Raw genomic sequence first — 17,424 nt, 5'->3', positions numbered from 1 at the left:
TCTAAAAGGGCAACAGAAGGATCCTTGTGCTTATGGAACCATTCTGCATACCGACTGTAGTGGAGGTTATGTAATTACAATTGCGATAACACTGCACAGAACTAAATACACACACAAATTAGTACAAATAAACTCAAGAAATCTGAATAAGATTGATAGAGTGTATCAATGTTATGATATTGAACTACAGTTTTACAAGGCGTTAGCACTGGGAAACTAGGAAAAGGGTACAAGGGATCTCTGTATTATTCCTTAAAACTGCATGTGAATCTAGTTATCTCAAAATAAAAAGTCTGATTTTTTTAAAAAACTGCTACCCTAACAATTGGGATAATTTGAATATGAACTGGATATCCCACAGTACCAGGAAATGACTGTTAACAATATTATGGATAGACAGGACAATACCCTTATTGCTAGAGCATTTATGGATTAAATATTATGCCTGCTATTTACTCTTATGTGTGTTGGAAGAGCAAGAAGCAAATCTGGCAAAATGTTACATACTAACTTAAGGTAAAGAGTTCATGAGTGCTCCTTGTACTCTTCTCTCAACTTTTCTGCTTGAATTTTTTTCAAAAAAAGTTAAGGAGTAAGATTTAAGACACATTTTTACCCTGGAAGTATGTTACAGTCGAACTGACACACCAGTTGGTCTTTTAAAAGATTTGAAAGTAGGAATGCCTGAGTGGCTCAGTGGGTTGGGCTCCTGCCTTCAGCTCAGGTCCTGGGACCTAGGCCAGCTCAGCAGTAACCTGCTTCTCCCTCTACCTCTGCCTCCCACTCCCCTCCTCTTAGGCATGCTCACGCTCTCTCCTTCAGTTAAATAAGTAAAATCTTTAAAAGTAAATAAATAAAGGATTGAAAAAACAAATGAATTGTTCTATTAAAACTATGTGAGAGTTCCATCTACCCTGGTTATTCCTAAAACCAAAAAATGGTAAGGATTTCAAAGGAAAAATTACTTGGTATTGGATGTGACTTTCTGGTAAGTTTTTCAACATAAGTTGACTAAATCTGTAAGGCATACGGATATTTTTGTAAAATCAAAGTTAGTTCAACATGGATTACTCCTTCCTATTTCTAGAAGACTGGATCCCCAAAATTGGTCTACTTTTCAAATAATTGAAGCAAATTAAAATTGCAAGGGAAAACAGCTAACACTTTCATACACACACACCAAATTTTTTTAAAGTTTTAAGTTTGTCAAACAGTTAATTCTTTCATAAAGAATCTTCGCATGAAGGGGCAACCCACACACTAAATGCCAAACTAAAAATGTGCCATGATGTATTAATCATAGCGCCAAGGCCACAGGATATATTTTACAATGTCAACAGTCCCTCCAAACATCACTGTATTTTATGGTATTAAAAAAAATGCAAACCGCACACATTTGAAATGTAAGAAATAAGTGAGTGTGAGCTCGCGTCAATAAAATCCATCTCAAAAGTTCTTAAGTTGCCTTTGCTGCTAAATTTTTGCATCACTGTTAATACACTAAAGTCTCTGAGAAAATTCGCGTCTAGAACATCTAAACCAGAAACTCCATAAACTTTTCACTTCCAACCGGACCGCCCCCTCGCAGTGGGCCCCACCTCCCGAGTAGGGTATGGGGTGGGGCTGTTTCCCGCTCGGAAACTAAGAAATAAATGTCCCTTCTCCATACAGAAACGAGGGGAAAAGGCCGAGAATCTGCAGACTCAAGTATGAAACTAACTACAAGGAGGTAGTCGTTTAGAAAGCTTCTTTTCCTCTACTAAATCCCTTCCTTCCCGACTTCCAGGTCATTCAGTGACCCCGGGCCCGGGCGGAGACAGGTGAATATCAAGAGAGGAAGAGGGAGGGACAGACGATGGAGGGAGAGCCGCGCTTGGGCAATGAATGAGCTGTGCCGCATCCGCACCACCTGTTCCTTACAAGGGTGCCACCGCGACCTACCGGCAGTGTTCCCGCACCACCCCGGCCGCTACTCCTGCCCGTGTTGCCCGCTTCCCGGCTAAAGGCCGGGCCTGTCCTCCCTTCATTCGGGGCGGATGAAAACCTGCAGTCTAGAAGCTAGGAAAACAGGGCCTACTCCGGAACCACGGCCTCCGAAGCGTGGAGACCGGAGGAGGAAGCCCGTGGCCCGGGGCGCGCGGGGCGAAGTGGGAACCACAGGAAAGGGACGAGGGGGTGCATACTGCTTGACTAGGAGTACGAAGGCGGGTTTCCTGGCGGAGGTGGCCCCGTGCCCGCCGGGCCGAGGTTAGGGGTGACAGGCCCGTGTACCGGCTAAATCCTCCCCACTTCTTGCCCAAAGTCTCACACTTACCAAGATCCGCTTGAAAAGAGCGTTCTCCTTGGGCGGGAGGCTCACGGCCGGCATCGTTCCGGCTCCTCCCGCTGCTCCCGCCACCGCCCGGCTCGGTCAGTCTGTTTGTCCGACCGCCGCCGCCGCCGCCGCCGCCGTCCCCTGGCTGCTTCAGCCTTGATTGCCCCGAACCACCGCCACCACCAGGCCTCGAGTGTCACCGCGTCGCCCAACCCCGACACCCCCCTTCCCCTCGTTGTCTTTTTTCCTTTCTCACTTAACGCTGCCGCCGCCTCCCCCCCCACGGGTCTCCGTCGGCGGTTCACGTGGTAACTGAACAGACCGACAGAGGCAGCCAAAATGGCGGACGCGGAGGGCTTTCCCACCCGGGTCACACCTCCTAGCACGCAGGCGCGATGACCTCCTTTCCCCACCTCCTCTGTCCTAGAGCTTGCTGGGAAACCTGGAGGCCAGCAGGAGGGCGGAGGCCGAGAGGGTCGCGGCAGGCCCCGCCCCTCCCTCGGTCGCGGAGAGTCTTGCAGGCGCTGGGGGAAGAGCTGGGGGGAGTCCCTAACTGCTGTTCCAGCAGCCTCCCACTCGCACATAGCTTTTCTGCTGTTTGATGCCAAAGTGGCCTTTCATTCATTGGGTAGATTCTCGTAGCCTGTATGATCATACTTTGAGCCTGAAGTGCTAAAGTGAAGGTGTTCAAGAAGTTCTGCGTTTGATCGTGCATCAAGTACCGAATTAAAAAGCAGAGGCGAAAGGGAAACGAAGGCTTCACCCCAGGGGGGACTTGAAAACCTGTACGAAAAAGAGAGAGTTCATGGAATCTGAAAACCGTGAAAGAGTTTGACCAATTAAATGGGCTGGCTGGAAGATCGGTGATTTAGTTTATTACTTAAGGTGAGCGAGGAAAGAGCCATATCCTAAGTGCCATATTTGCACTGCCAAAGAAGCATTTGAAAGTTAAATGTGTTTTATTTCATTGTTGAGCCCATACAACGAAGGGTTCACGACTGTTTGAGTCATCTTGGAGTGGAGTTCAGGGACATTGACTCCCCCGGAGATGGCTAAAGTGCTTAATGTTGTGAGTGTTGAACTCTCCATCACCAGAAATCCTCAGATCTTGAACGTCAGAGTATCAGGGAAGGATAGAGAACCGCTGCAGTAGACAAGATCAAACTAGATACCGAAGTGGACCTTTTCCACATATGAGTATATGTATAAGTAATTTCATTAACAACTGACAGTGGGGCACCTGGGTGGCTCAGTGTGTTAAGCCTCTGCCTTCAGCTCGGGTCCCGATCCCGGAATCCTGGGATCGAGCCCTGCATCAGGCTCTCCACTGAGCGGAGAGCCTGCTCCTCCGTCTCTCTCTGCCTGCCTCTCTGCCTACTTGTGATCTCTCTCTCTGTGTCAAATAAATAAAATCTTTAAAAAACAACAACAACAACAACAACTGACAGTAAAGGGGCGCCTGGCTGACTCAGTCAGTAGGGCATAGGACTCTGATATCAGGGTGGTGAATTTAAGCCCCAAATTGGGCATGGAGCCTACTTAAAAGAAAAAAAAAAATTCTTTTTGTAATTGACAGTACAACTATTTTAAAGCTGGCATTCCATTGATGATCTACAATTTTCCCCTCATATGAGCCATTTTCGCACCTGATTATTTTTGATGATCTCTCTCCAGATGCTGGATTCCGTCTGTAGCATTCTCTGAATCAGGAATCATTGCATTATATGTGCAATAACTTTGCTCTTTTAAATGTATTTACCCAGATAGTTTACTGTTTCTTCTTGCTCTTCTTTAACCCTTCCTAGAAGGTGTAAGGTGAGGGAGATGTTTCCCATTGTAAAAATCTGGGACTAATCCTCAGGTTTTCTAGCTGCTATCTCAAATGCCTGCTATCTCTTCTTCTGCCTGGATCATAAATAAGGTTTTATGAATCAAATCCTGCAATTTGTTCAAATTCTGTTATCTTTGTTCAAAAGTTTCACTAAAAAAAGTTGTATCCACAGGAAACCATGTTTGAGTTTTGGAATATGGACAGTTTTTTAACCTTAACTTTTTTTTTTTAAGTAAAACTAAGAGCAAACATAGAATTCATAAAAACAGTTGTCACTCAATGATAATCTTTGAACTTAGTGCCCCCAAGAGGTCTTTCTTTCAACCATCTCAGTTATTAAGAAGTAGAAAAGTTATCTAACTTACAGTGATAATTTTAGCTTCACTACTAACTTTGGTTTCCAGGTATCTGGCTTCATATCCAAAAGTTCCTACAGAAATATTATTTGCTAAGGTTTTCTAAATTTCTTCTTTGAATAATATACTATTTTCCCCTTGAGGGAAGAAAGTTTCTGATGTTTGAAACAAACGGTGGTCCCCACCAAAGGCTGAATACCTGAATAGATAAGCCACCAATATAGTTGGGCAACTGTTATCTTCTTTTTGGCTGATAACAAATAAATTTTTAAGACTCAGTGAATACTGGAGGGCCTGGGTGGCTCAGTGGGTTAAGGCCTCTGCCTTTGGCTCAGGTCATAATCCCAGGGTCCTGGGATCGTCCTGGGATCCAGCCCGGCATCGGGCTCTCTGCTCATCAGGGAGCCTACTTCCCTTCCTGTCTCTGCCTGCCTCTCTGCCTACTTGTGATCTCTATCTGTCAAATAAATAAATAAAATCTTAAAAAAAAAAAAAGACTCAGTGACTACTACTTTGCATCATCATTTATCTGAGTCATTTCCTAGTTAAAATGCACGTATAGATAACAGGTGGACCATACAGTCCGTGCCTTGATAGCCTAAACTCAATAATAAAATATCTGCTCTTGTAGATCACCACTGTTTGACAAACAGATCCTATTTAACCCGTATGCTGTGAATGACAGCTATGCAGGAAGTTAACATATCCAAGGCTGGATGATGACAGACCATGAGGATGATGTTGATGATGAGGATGATGTTTCATTCATTCATCTTACCCTAAATATTTGCATATCACTATTGCCAAAATGCCTCTTCACAAAAAAATTAACCATAAATAAATATATAAATAAACAACCTCAGAACTTTAATTCTACAAGAGGGATATGTAGAGTAAAATTCTCCATGTCCATATATGTAAGATGTTCTCTACTGACACTTTTATGCCTTAATCATTAAGTATTTAAATTTTATAGAAATACAACATTAAAGAAGTCTATATATTTGTCACCCAGATTTAACAAATGTTAACATTTTGTGATTGCTTCTGATTGTTCTTTAAATAAAAATTTATAGATATCGGGGCACCTGGGTGGCTCAGTGGGTTAAAGCCTCTGCCTTCTGCTCAGGTAATGATCCCAGGGTCCTGGGATCGAGCCCTGCATCAGGCTTTCTGCTCAGCAGGGAGCCTGCTTCCCCCCTCTCTCTCTGCCTGCCTCTCTGCCTACCGTGATCTCTGTCTGTCAAATAAATAAATAAAATCTTTAAAAAAAATTACAGATACTTGGGTTGCCTGGGTGGCTCAATCAGTCAAGCGTTTCCCTTCAGCTTGGGTCATGATCTCAGGGTCCTGGAATCGAGCCCCACATGAGTGCTGTGTTGGGCTCCCAGCTTAGTGGGGAATCTGCCTCTCATCTTCTTCTGCCACTCCCCACTGCTCATTCTCTCTCTCTCCCTCGCTCGCTCAAATAAATAAATAAAATCTTTAAAAAAATTTTTGCAACTATATCAGGAACTGCATCCCTCTCCAGATCCTCCCAAATTTGATGTATGATATTTTCATGCATCATAAATCAATAAACATATATGTAGTGATCTTATATTTTATATTGTTTTCAACTTTTGCTCTTCTTAACCCTCCCTAGGAATGAGAAGTGTGAGTTGAGTAAGATGTTGCCTAGTGGAAAAATCTGGGACTAGAGCTGTGGTTTTCTGGCTGCTAACTCAAATCTTCTCTCCTTTTGCCTGGGTCATAAAGAAATTTTTAGCATTCAAATTCTGGAAACGCTTAAATGAATGTCATGTAGCAACTTCTACCAAAATACCACAGCTACTAGCTCCTGGCTGGAATTGCTTCATCAGGATTCTTCTCAAGATGGAGTTTCACCTACAGCTGCCTACTCTAAGTGTAGGGTTCCATCAGCTCTAACATGCTGAGAGGAATGTGCTTATATTTCATCACTTTCCCAAAATATACTCTAGTAAGAGGATACAGGGACCAAAAGAAGAAAACAGCCTTTTTTCCCACAGCAGTACCGAAATTAGTAATTTGCTTACTGGTTCTGTATGCTCTGACTAAATATGGCTTCTGTTTCAACTTGTTGGATACTAGCAAAAGCTGTGTTAGGACAAGCTTCCAAGGGATGACATAGAAAGAATATTCAACTGTCAGGTTGCTGAGTGGACAAGAAGTTGAGAACCAACAACTGATTCAGCATATTAGTTGGGTGGTTTGCTTACTTGAGCATGAGTCCAGGAGGCTCAAACTAGGTTACAAACTATAATGTGATTCACAGTTTAGCAACCCAGTTAGCCATCAGTTGCATATAAAAAAGAACCAGAAAACATAGTACAGTTACTTTACTCTTTGGTCAGTAATTTTTGGTTAATTTTTCCCCCCAGCAATATTGCTAAGGAAAATACAGGGGTGCACACTTGGCTAGCTTAGTACAGCATGCCACCCTTGATCATGGAGTGGTGAGTTCAAGACCCACGTTGTGCATAGAGCTTACTTAAAAAAGAAATTTTTTTAAAAAGAAAAAATATAGAGGGGGAAAAACGATTTACTAACATTCATTGTGCTTTTAAAATGATCCTAAATGGACCTGACAGATTCCCTGGGGAATTCTACCAAACTTTCGAAGAAGAAATAACACCCATTCTCCTGAAGCTGTTACAAAAAATTGAAGCAGAAGGAAAACTTCCAGACTCTTTTTATGAAGCCAGCATTACCCTGATCCCCAAACCAGGCAAAGACCACACCAAAAAGGAGAATTTCAGACCAATATCACTGATGAATATGGATGCTAAGATTCTCAACAAGATCCTAGCAAACAGGATCCAACAGCACATTAAAAAGTTTGTCCACCATGACCAGGTGGGATTCATCCCTGGGTTACAAGGATGGTTCAACATTCACAAATCAATCAATGTGATAGAACAAATCAGTAAGAGAAGAGAGAAGAACCACATGGTCCTCACAATTGATGCAGAAAAAGCATTTGACAAAATCCAGCATCCATTCCTGATTAAAATGCTTCAAAGTATAGGGATAGAGGGAACATTCCTGAACTTCATAAAATCTATCTATGAAAGACCCACAGCAAATATCATCCTCAGTGGGAAAAAGCTCACAGCCTTCCCGTTGAGATCAGGAACACGACAAGGATGCCCACTCTCACCACTCTTGTTCAACATAGTATTAGAAGTCCTAGCAACAGCAATCAGACAACAAAGAGAAATAAAAGGTATCTAAATTGGCAATGAAGAAGTCAAACTCTCTCTCTTCGCAGATGACATGATTCTTTATATGGAAAACCCAAAGACTCCACCCCCAAACTACTATATATACATACTGTATGAGTATACAGCAATTCAGTAACATGGCAGGATACAAAGTCAATGTACAGAAATCAGTGGCTTTCTTGTACACTAGCAATGAAAATACAGAAAGGGAAATTAGAGAATCGATTCCATTTACTATAGCACCAAGAACCATAAGATATCTGGGAATAAACCTAACCAAAGAGGTAAAGGATCTGTACTTGAGGAACTGTAGAACACTCATGAAAGAAATTGAAGAAGACACAAAAAGATGGAAGACCATTCCATGCTCTTGGATCGGAAGAATAAACATTGTTAAAATGTCTATACTGCCTAGAGCAATCTATATTTTTAATGCCATTCTGATCAAAATTCCACTGGTATTTTTCAAAAAGCTGGAGCAAATAATCCTAAAATTTGTATGGAATCAGAAGAGACCCCGAATTGCTAAGGAAATGTTGAAAAACAAAAATAAAACTGGCGGCATCACGTTACCTGATTTCAAGCTTTACTACAAAGCTGTGATCACCAAGACAGCATGGTACTGGCATAAAAACAGACACATAGACCAGTGGAACAGAGTAGAGAGCCCAGATATGGCCCCTCAACTCTATGTCACATAATCTTCGACAAAGCAGGAAAAAATATACAGTGGGAAAAAGACAGTCTCTTCAATAAATGGTGCTGGGAAAATTGGACAGCTATATGTAGAAGAATGAAACTCAACCATTCCCTTACACCATACACAAAGATAAACTCGAAATGGATAAAAGACCTCAATGTGAGACAGGAATCTATCAGAATCCTAGAGGAGAACATAGGCAGTAACCTCTTCGATATCAGCCACAGCAACTTCTTTCAAGATATGTCTCCAAAGGCAAAGGAAACAAAAGCGAAAATGAACTTTTGGGACTTCATCAAGATCAAAAGCTTCTGCACAGCAAAGGAAACAGTCAACAAAACAAAGAGGCAACCCACGGAATGGGAGAAGATATTCGCAAATGACAGTACAGACAAAAGGTTGATATCCAGGATCTATAAAGAACTTCTCAAACTCAACACACACAAAACAGATAATCATATCAAAAAATGGGCAGAAGATATGAACAGACACTTCTCCAATGAAGACATACAAATGGCTATCAGACACATGAAAAAATGTTCATCATCACTAGCCATTAGGGGGATTCAAAGTAAAACCACATTGAGATACCACCTTACACCAGTTAGAATGGCCAAAATTAGCAAGACAGGAAACAACGTGTGTTGGAGAGGATGTGGAGAAAGGGGAACCCTCTTACACTGTTGGTGGGAATGCAAGTTGGTGCAGCCACTTTGGAGAACAGTGTGGAGATTCCTCAAGAAATTAAAAATAGAGCTTCCCTAGGACCCTGCAATTGTACTACTGGGTATTTACCCCAAAGATACAGATGTAGTGAAAAGAAGCGCCATCTGTACCCCAATGTTTATAGCAGCAATGACCACGGTCGCCAAACTGTGGAAAGAACCAAGATGCCCTTCAACGGACGAATGGATAAGGAAGATGTGGTCCATATACACTATGGAGTATTATGCCTCCATCAGAAAGGACGAATACCCAACTTTTGTAGCAACATGGACGGGACTGGAAAAGATTATGCTGAGTGAAATAAGTCAAGCAGAGAGAGTCAATTATCATATGGTTTCACTTATTTGTGGAACATAACAAATAACATGGAGGACATAGGGAGATGGAGAGGAGAAGGGAATTGAGGGAAATTGGAAGGGGAGGTGAACCATGAGAGACTATGGACTCTGAAAAACAACCTGAGGGTTTTGAAGGGGTGGGGGGTGGGAGATTGGGGAACCAGGTGGTGGGTATTAAGGAGGGCACATATTGCATGGAGCACTGGGTGTGGTGCAAAAACAATGAATTCTGTTACGCTGAAAAGAAATTTAAAAAACAGATATATAGATTGAGAAAAAAAAATGATCCTAAATGGCCTTAAGTTTAAAGGATTAAAATATTAAAATTCTTTATTTCTTTTACTTAAATACAAATTGGTACATGGTCTTTAGACATCAGATTGAATTGACAAGTGAATGCACAAATCCAGTTCAAGTGTCAGTACAATGTCTTTGGTAGGCAAAAACAAGTTGTTTGCAACTACCAGACACTTTCCAAGCTTCCCAAGGATCACAGAGGTTAGGTTTTATGTTACAGCTGTAAAACTGAGGTGTAGAGAGATTAAGTACTTTGCCTAAAAATCAAAAGCTAAAATATGGTCTCCAGGAATAGCTTTTTCAACTTGACTCTTTGAATCATATTCTGCAGCTCATGGCCTCAGGGGATTGTCCAAGTCTGTTAGGTGGGCTAACAAGAATCACTAGATCTGCGGTCAGAAGACCTCAGTCTGAATCCCACCTCTCCCAGCTGTGGGATCCTGAGCCGGACAGGGCACTTCCAAAACACGAAGATTCTCTTTTCCTCACAGCGTTGTGAAGCTTTACTGTGATAGTGCATGTGAACAGACTTGGGGAACTGTGGGAAGTCTCTTCAACTATATGGTATGTCACCTTAGATGAGTAAGTTTCTTTCTTTGAGCTTCAGCTGTAAACTGAGAATAATAAGGTATATCAAACGGTCCTTGTGAAAATGAAATGAGACGATACATGTAAATCATAGGATGCATAATGTACACTGTCTGAAACACAGAATTCAAAGTGCTGGCGGTTACTCAACACAACACCTCGTTTTCAGTTTTCTGGCTCATGTAGCAAGATTTTAGTAAATCTTTCGAGTATCCCTGGGGCAGGTGCCTGAAATTCTCATGGGACAGCGAAGTGAATAAACTAACTACCCCTTTCCCCCTTTGATCATTTCCTCCCAAACCCCATTTTACAGACATAAGGCTGAGACCAGGAGAGCTAGAGTACCAGGCAATAACCAGGATTCTCAAGTTAACATCTCTACTTAGCGCGGCTGCGCAGCTGGCGAATCCCGCACCTTGTTTCGCAAGGGGGCGCTAGGCTGGACACCGACTCCAGGGGAGACGGGGTTGCGGAAAGGAGGAGCCGTGCCTAGCAAGATGGCGCTCCCCGCGTTGTTACGCCAGTTCTCCAAGCTGCTGGCTCCAGCTAGGCTCCCAAGCGGCTGTGAGTGTCCCTCTTCCTTCAGGCCGACCCAACCTTCTAGTCGCTCACTCTCATGGTGAATCCAGCCCGCGGGGTAGCGGGCGTCTGGGCCCGGGCCCGTCCTGCAGTGTGACCTTCGCCGGCCTACGTCCTAAATCCCAGCTCCGACTCTAGGTTCCCCATCGCGCGCCGCCGACCCTCCTCTTAGTGCCGACAACTCTTGGTCTCTACGAATGGACTCTGGGTCCTCCCCACCACCCTAACCCGCTGCAGGTTGGGTCCTACAGACCCTCTCCGTCCGCTTGCGGCCAACTCGGGAGTCATCTGAAGCTCTGCAAAAGCCAGTTCTCCAGGCTTTGAGGGCGTCCTGGAGGACAGGGGCGGCTCGGTCTGGCTGTGCTGGTGGCTCAGGGCGAGTTAACTTGAGTCTCTGAACCTGTTTCGGGAGATGTTTGGCGGGGGCGAAGGGAGAATTAAATGCAGTAATACACACGTAAGTGTTAGGTTTTTCAATGCAAGGCGATACGTTATCGATTTACAGACACTGTCCCCTTTCAGCTTCAGCGCGATCAAAGTTCTACGTTCGGGATCCGCCATATGACAAACCTGACTGGCTGAAAGTTGGACTGACCTTGGGCACCTCCGTCTTCTTGTGGATCTATGTGAGTTTTTACTCCCTTGATGTCGTGCGACCCCAACACACTGGGGAGGATAAATGTCAGTGTTACATTGTTGCTGAGCAAATCTTCCATTCAATTGGATATTTATGTAATTGCTGATTACATAAGGGAAATCCCAAAGACTAAAAAGAAATATTCAAGAATTCAGCAGCATCGAGAAAATATGATGAAGCTGAAACTTACGTCATTCATGGTTAATGAGAATTTTTTTTAAAAGATTTATTTATTTACTTATTTATTTGACAGATCACAAGTAGGCAGAGAGACAGCCAGAGAGAAGGGAGGAAGCAGGCTCCCTGCTGAGCAGAGAGCCCTATGCGGGGCTCGATCCCAGAGTCCTGGGATCATGACCTGAGCTGATGGCCGCGGCCTTAACCCACTGAGCCACCCAGGCGCCCAGTTTTGTGATGAATGGCAACTTTATTATTGATTGTCCTTTACTTGGTAATGAGGATGGAGACTGGTTGGGTTTTATGAGGACACTTTTTTTTCAGATGACATAGGGACAGATCATCACTGGACAAGTTATACAAATTAAGTCCCGCTAGACTTCGAAAACATAAGATTTTAATCAGTGTTTGGGTAAATCATTGTTGGAAATTGTACTTAGTGTGTAGCAGCCTTTTTTTTTTTTTTGTCTTTAGAGTATGCCAAATGCTTTACATGTAGAAACTCATTTAATGATTTCAAAAACCCTGTATAGTAGGTACTATTATTGTTGACTTTTTATAGATAAAGAAAACGCTTGGAGAAATTAGTTTGCTAAACCCAGTTCTCCCTGATTTAGAATTACACTATAGACCATTGTGAAATACTGCCTCTCTGTAGATAAATTTTCCTGAAGTTGACTCAAAGTCTGTGTGCTCGATTAGTATTTAAAATTTTTTGTTTTGTATCTAATGTGTTAGGGGTTTTCTCCACTGCCTCCCACCTCCAATTCTTATATCTCTTATTTTGGATTTTCTCATTAAAATGACTTGTTGATGGGGTGCGTGGGTGGCTTAGTCGTTAAGCATCTGCCTTTGTCTCCTGTCATACCAGGGTCCTGGGATCTAGCCCCACACTGGGCTCCCTGTACAGCGGGGAGCTTGCTTCTCCCTCTCCCTCGGTGTGCTGCTCCCCCTGCTTGTGCTCTGTCAAATAAATAAGATAAAATCTCCAAAAAAAAAAAAAAGTTGATAAGGAGTAAGAGATGTTAAAAATCATTTACAACATAACAACAGCAGTAATCCTTTTTGAAATAATATTTGTCATGATGAAGTTTTAATATAAAATTTTCCTAGAAAAAACTTGATTGCTGTTGAGAACTCTGAAATTGGATCTTTGATTGCAGCAAATGTCACCCCATCTCAACCACTGTTTTGGTTGCATATTCTGTCTGACAGTTGTTCTAAGAAAGTATCTATCGCCCATGACATCTAATTAATACACATATAGTTGGGGGATGGAGTTGGTCACTCACAGTATCAAACTTCCAAGGTTAGAAGTATAACACATCCAGCAAGCAGTCTAGACCTCATTTAATAATTCAGTTCTGGTTGGCAGTGCTGATTTAGCTCCTCTATGGTAAATTATTCTATTACATTAATTACCCACTGAATGAAATAATTTATTTGGCAGAACATGAATTTAAACTCATAAGGGGGGGGGCACCTGGGTGGTTCAGTTGTTAAGCATCTGCCTTAGGCACAGGTCATGATCCCAGGGTCCTGGGATCCAGCCTGCATTGGGCTCCCTGCTTGGCGGGAAGCCTGCTTCTCCCTCTCCCATTCCCCCTTCCCCCTGCTTATGTTCCCTCTGTCTCTGTCTGTGTCAAATAAATAAACAAAATCTTATAAGTAAATACATACACATATACATAAATAAAACAAACTTCTAAGGGTTGCCTTCTCAAATTTAGTATGTTAGATTGAAATGAACTAGTATAGGCATGCCTGGGTGCCCCAGTCGGTTAAGTGCCTGCCTTCAGCTCAGGTCATGATCCCAGGGTCCTGGGATGGAGTCCATACGGGGTTCCTTGCTCAGCAGGGAGCCTGCCTTTCCCTCAGCCTGCTGCTCCCCCTGCTTGTGTCCTCTTTTTCTTTCTCTCTGTCTCTGACAAATGAATAAATAAAATCTTAAAAAAAAAACAAAACTCTTTCTTTTTAAAAAAAAGGGTAAGAGGGGCACCTGGGTGACTCAGTCAGTTAAACATCTGCCTTCAGCTCAAGTCATGATACCACGGTCTTGGGATTGAGCCCCGCATTGGGCTCTTGCTCAGCAGGGAGTCTGTTTCCTCCCTCTGCCTCTTGGTCCATCTGCTTATGCTTGCTAACTCTGTCTCTGACAAATAAAGTCTTTAAAAAAAAAAAAAAAAAAAGCAAATCCAGATCCCGGTGGCTGCGTGTCCTCCCTCACCCCTAGAATAGTTGTAGTTCTTTTAATGTATGCTTATTCCTCATATATACCTCTTCTTTTTTTTTTTTTTAAGTTTTTTTTTTTTTAAAGATTTTATTTATTTATTTGACAGACAGAGATCACAAGTAGGCAGAGAGGCAGGCAGAGAGAGAGGAGAAAGCCAGCTCTCCATGGAGCAGAGAGCCCGATGTGGGGCTCGATCCCAGGACCCTGGGATCATGACCTGAGCCGAAGGCAGAGGCTTTAACCCACTGAGCCACCCAGGCGCCCATATATACCTCTTCTATACCAAATATAAGTATCATTGGTTAGCCTCTTTAAGTTGCCAGGAAGATTATATTTCTAATTTTAATTGTTACCTACTTCTAGCTCATCAAACAACATAATGAAGATGTTTTAGAGTATAAAAGAAGAAATGGGTTGGAATAAACTATTGAAATACTAATATGGTAAGTATGCAATGTTATAGGATTAATTATTTATGCAAATTAGTTTGATCTCTTTTTCAATAATGTATTTTTATTGTTTTATTATTGGGTTTATACTTTTCTTTAAGTTTATTTTTTTTTCGTAATCTCTACACCCAATATCAGGCTCAAACCAAAAACCAGAGATCACATTGCATTCTCTTCCAGATGAGCCAGCCAGGCGCCCCTATTGAGTTTATACTTTTTAGCACTGATACTCCTGTCTCTGACAAATTTATGAATTTTAATACCTTAGCTGAAGCATCTCTCAGTATAATCATTTTTTTTAAATTTATTTATTTGACAGACAGAGATCACAAGTAGGCAGAGAGGCAGATGGAGAGAAAGGGGGAAGCAGGCTCCCTGCTGAGCAGAGAGCCCAATGTGGGGCTCGATCCCAGGACCCTGGGATCATGACCTGAGCCGAAGGCAGAGGCTTTAACCCACTGAGCCATCCAGGTGCCCCCTCAGTATAATCATTTTTTAAGCATCATTTTTAATCATTATGCTTTGAGTTTGTTCAAAGAAAGTTGTATTTAAGAATGAAACCAAAATCGGGATGCCTGGGTGGCTCAGTTGGTTAAGCATCTGCCTTCAGCTCAGATCATGATCCCAAGGTCATGGGATCGAGTCCAACATCAGGTTCCTTGTTGAGTGGGAAGCCTGCTTCTCCCTCTGCCTGTTCTCCCTCCTTGTGCACATGAGCGCACACTATCCTTCTCCCCTCTTTCTCTCTCCTTCTCTCTGAGAAATAAATAAAATCGTTAAAAAAAGGTGGGGGGCGCCTGGGTGGCTCAGTTGGTTAAGCAACTGCCTTTGGCTCAGGTCATGATCCCAGAGTCCCAGGACTGAGTCCCGCATTGGGCTTGCGCAGCTCCACAGGGAGTCTGCTTCTCCCTCTGACTTCTCCCCTTTCATGCTCTCTCTCTCAAATAAATAAATAAAATCTTAAAAAAAAAAAAAGAATAAAACCAGAATCATACCATTTTTGTAAATCTGATGGTACTCTGCACAGTAACTTCATAACACTAAAGACAAATTACCATTATTTGTGTATGTATTTCTTAATATCTGTTTGTCATAGACAACACCTGAGTGTAAACTCCATAAGAACAGAAACCCTGTCTATTTTATTAATCATAATGTACTCAGCAAATTGCCCAGTGCCTGGGCCTACTGATAATTTAATATTTGTAGAATGGATGAATGTATAAGAGCAATAGATTGGTAAATCTTTTACTGTGTGACCACTTCATTGTGATTGTCACTACAACTAACACCCAATTGGACAATTCATACTAAAATCTAGTTGTGAACAAGATACAATACTCTGCATGCTCTGTGATTTAAAGGAATTTATTTTATATGTCAATATATATGTATCTAAATACATAGTATATTTCTGAAAGTCCTTTTAAAGAAATTCTATATTAATCCTTTTGCAAAATGAAAAATCACTCTTATAAATCTCAGTTTTCATGGATTAGGTTGACTAAGCCCTTTAGGGTTTGATTATCCAGATTTTTCATTTCTTTTTTCATATTAATATCACCTTGCTGTCACTACTTTAGTCAGCCAGTCAAGAGATAAACATAGATATGCTTTTGCTAATCTCTTATAGGTCACATAAAATATTTTTTATTAAAACTTAAATAAAATGAAGGGTTGTTACTCTTTGTGAATTTGTTTTCTAGACTTTCCTGGATGCTCTAGGTGAATTATTCAGAATGGTCTAATTTTAATATTATTTCTGCTAGTTAATGCTATAGTTTTTAATTTTTTTTTCTCTTCATTATAGGTATGTTCCATATAGTGATTATACTAGTTCCTTTGGATTCACCAATCTGTTGAGTTGTAAACGTGAAAGAAAAATTTGTATGTGAATGTATGTCAAATCAGCATTTGTGTTTTGCATCATTAAATGAAAAAATAAAAATACTTCTGTATTCTTCAGATTATAGATGTTGTGACTATATAGAAAATGAATTCTAAAGTACATTATTAGAAGTATTTTGATGTAGAGGCGCCTGAGTGGCTCAGTGGGTTAAGTGTCTACCTTCAGCTCAGGTCATGATCCCAGGGTCCTGGGATCAAGCCCCACATCAGGCTCTCTGCTCAGCAAGGAGTCTCCTTCTTCCTCTGTGCTCTCTTTGTCTCTCTCAAATAAATAAAAAAAAATCTTTAAAGAAAAAAAGTATTTTGATGTAGAAAGTACCATCTGACAACAGGGTCAGTGGTAATTAAGGACACATTGGTAAGAAAACTTGTTAAGGATATGGATTAAAAATCACTGCTGAAGGATTGATTCTTTATATCAAGTTTTCCCCCCCCTTATAGCAACTTTTAATTTCTATTCCAAATAATCTTGAGTCTGTCAGAGTGTTAGAGCTACTTTTTTTTTTTTTTTTTTTTTTGGATAGAGCTACTTTATTACTCAAAATACTAAAGAACCCAAATACTGTTTCCTTCTAGAGAAGCCATTCTGGTAAGTCAGAAAGGAAAGGTGAATCCTTTATTTTTCGTACTAGAGTTTGTTCTGACTCCATTTCCTTGAATTTGAATGATCCTCATGTGGATGACTTTTGTACTCACCAGTTAATGGCAGCAGTCTGTTGTTCCTTTTTGTAATATGACTTAGCAAACTCCTAAGAAAAGGGGGAAGAGGAGAGGAGATTAATAGACATAAAATAAAATAGACTTCATTTATCCTTCATCAAAAGCTTTTCTTGTGGGGGGGGGCTTTCTTGTGCATCAGTTAAAATTTATTTATATGCCACTTCATTCACTTGTGATTTAAACACTTAGTGTAGCACACATTTGAAAATTCATTATTTATGTCTCCATTCTGATGTTAAGTGGAAAGACTTACTGCATTATAATTGGTTTTGTGTCTTGGGGACGGTGGCCAGCACTTGCTGTGGAAGATTCATGGCCTGATATCT

General features: G+C 41.6%; 2 protein-coding genes across 3 annotated transcripts in view; one reads left to right on the top strand and one right to left on the bottom strand.

The window, feature by feature from the left end:
- NAA15 (N-alpha-acetyltransferase 15, NatA auxiliary subunit) overlaps positions 1-2,658 on the bottom strand; it is an 83,243-nt gene extending 80,585 nt beyond the window's left edge. For both annotated transcript variants that reach the window (XM_080796494.1, XM_080796495.1), the window contains exon 1: positions 2,315-2,658. In XM_080796494.1, the coding sequence (XP_080652620.1) occupies positions 2,315-2,368 (54 nt within the window). In that variant the 5' untranslated portion in view covers positions 2,369-2,658. The remainder of the gene's footprint in view (positions 1-2,314) is intronic.
- An 8,050-nt stretch (positions 2,659-10,708) lies between these two features.
- NDUFC1 (NADH:ubiquinone oxidoreductase subunit C1) lies at positions 10,709-16,440 on the top strand. Its single transcript, XM_080796493.1, has 4 exons — positions 10,709-10,959; positions 11,497-11,600; positions 14,385-14,464; positions 16,281-16,440. Exons 1-3 carry the CDS (start codon positions 10,893-10,895, stop codon positions 14,442-14,444), a joined length of 231 nt encoding a protein of 76 aa, XP_080652619.1. The 5' UTR covers positions 10,709-10,892; the 3' UTR covers positions 14,445-14,464; positions 16,281-16,440.
- Positions 16,441-17,424: the final 984 nt, after the last annotated feature.

This window comes from Martes martes, assembly GCF_963455335.1.
Source record: "Martes martes genome assembly, chromosome: 2".
Lineage (NCBI taxonomy): Eukaryota > Metazoa > Chordata > Mammalia > Carnivora > Mustelidae > Martes > Martes martes.
The sequence above is the reverse complement of the archived record's forward strand: the minus strand, read 5'-3'. Positions and strand labels throughout refer to the sequence as shown.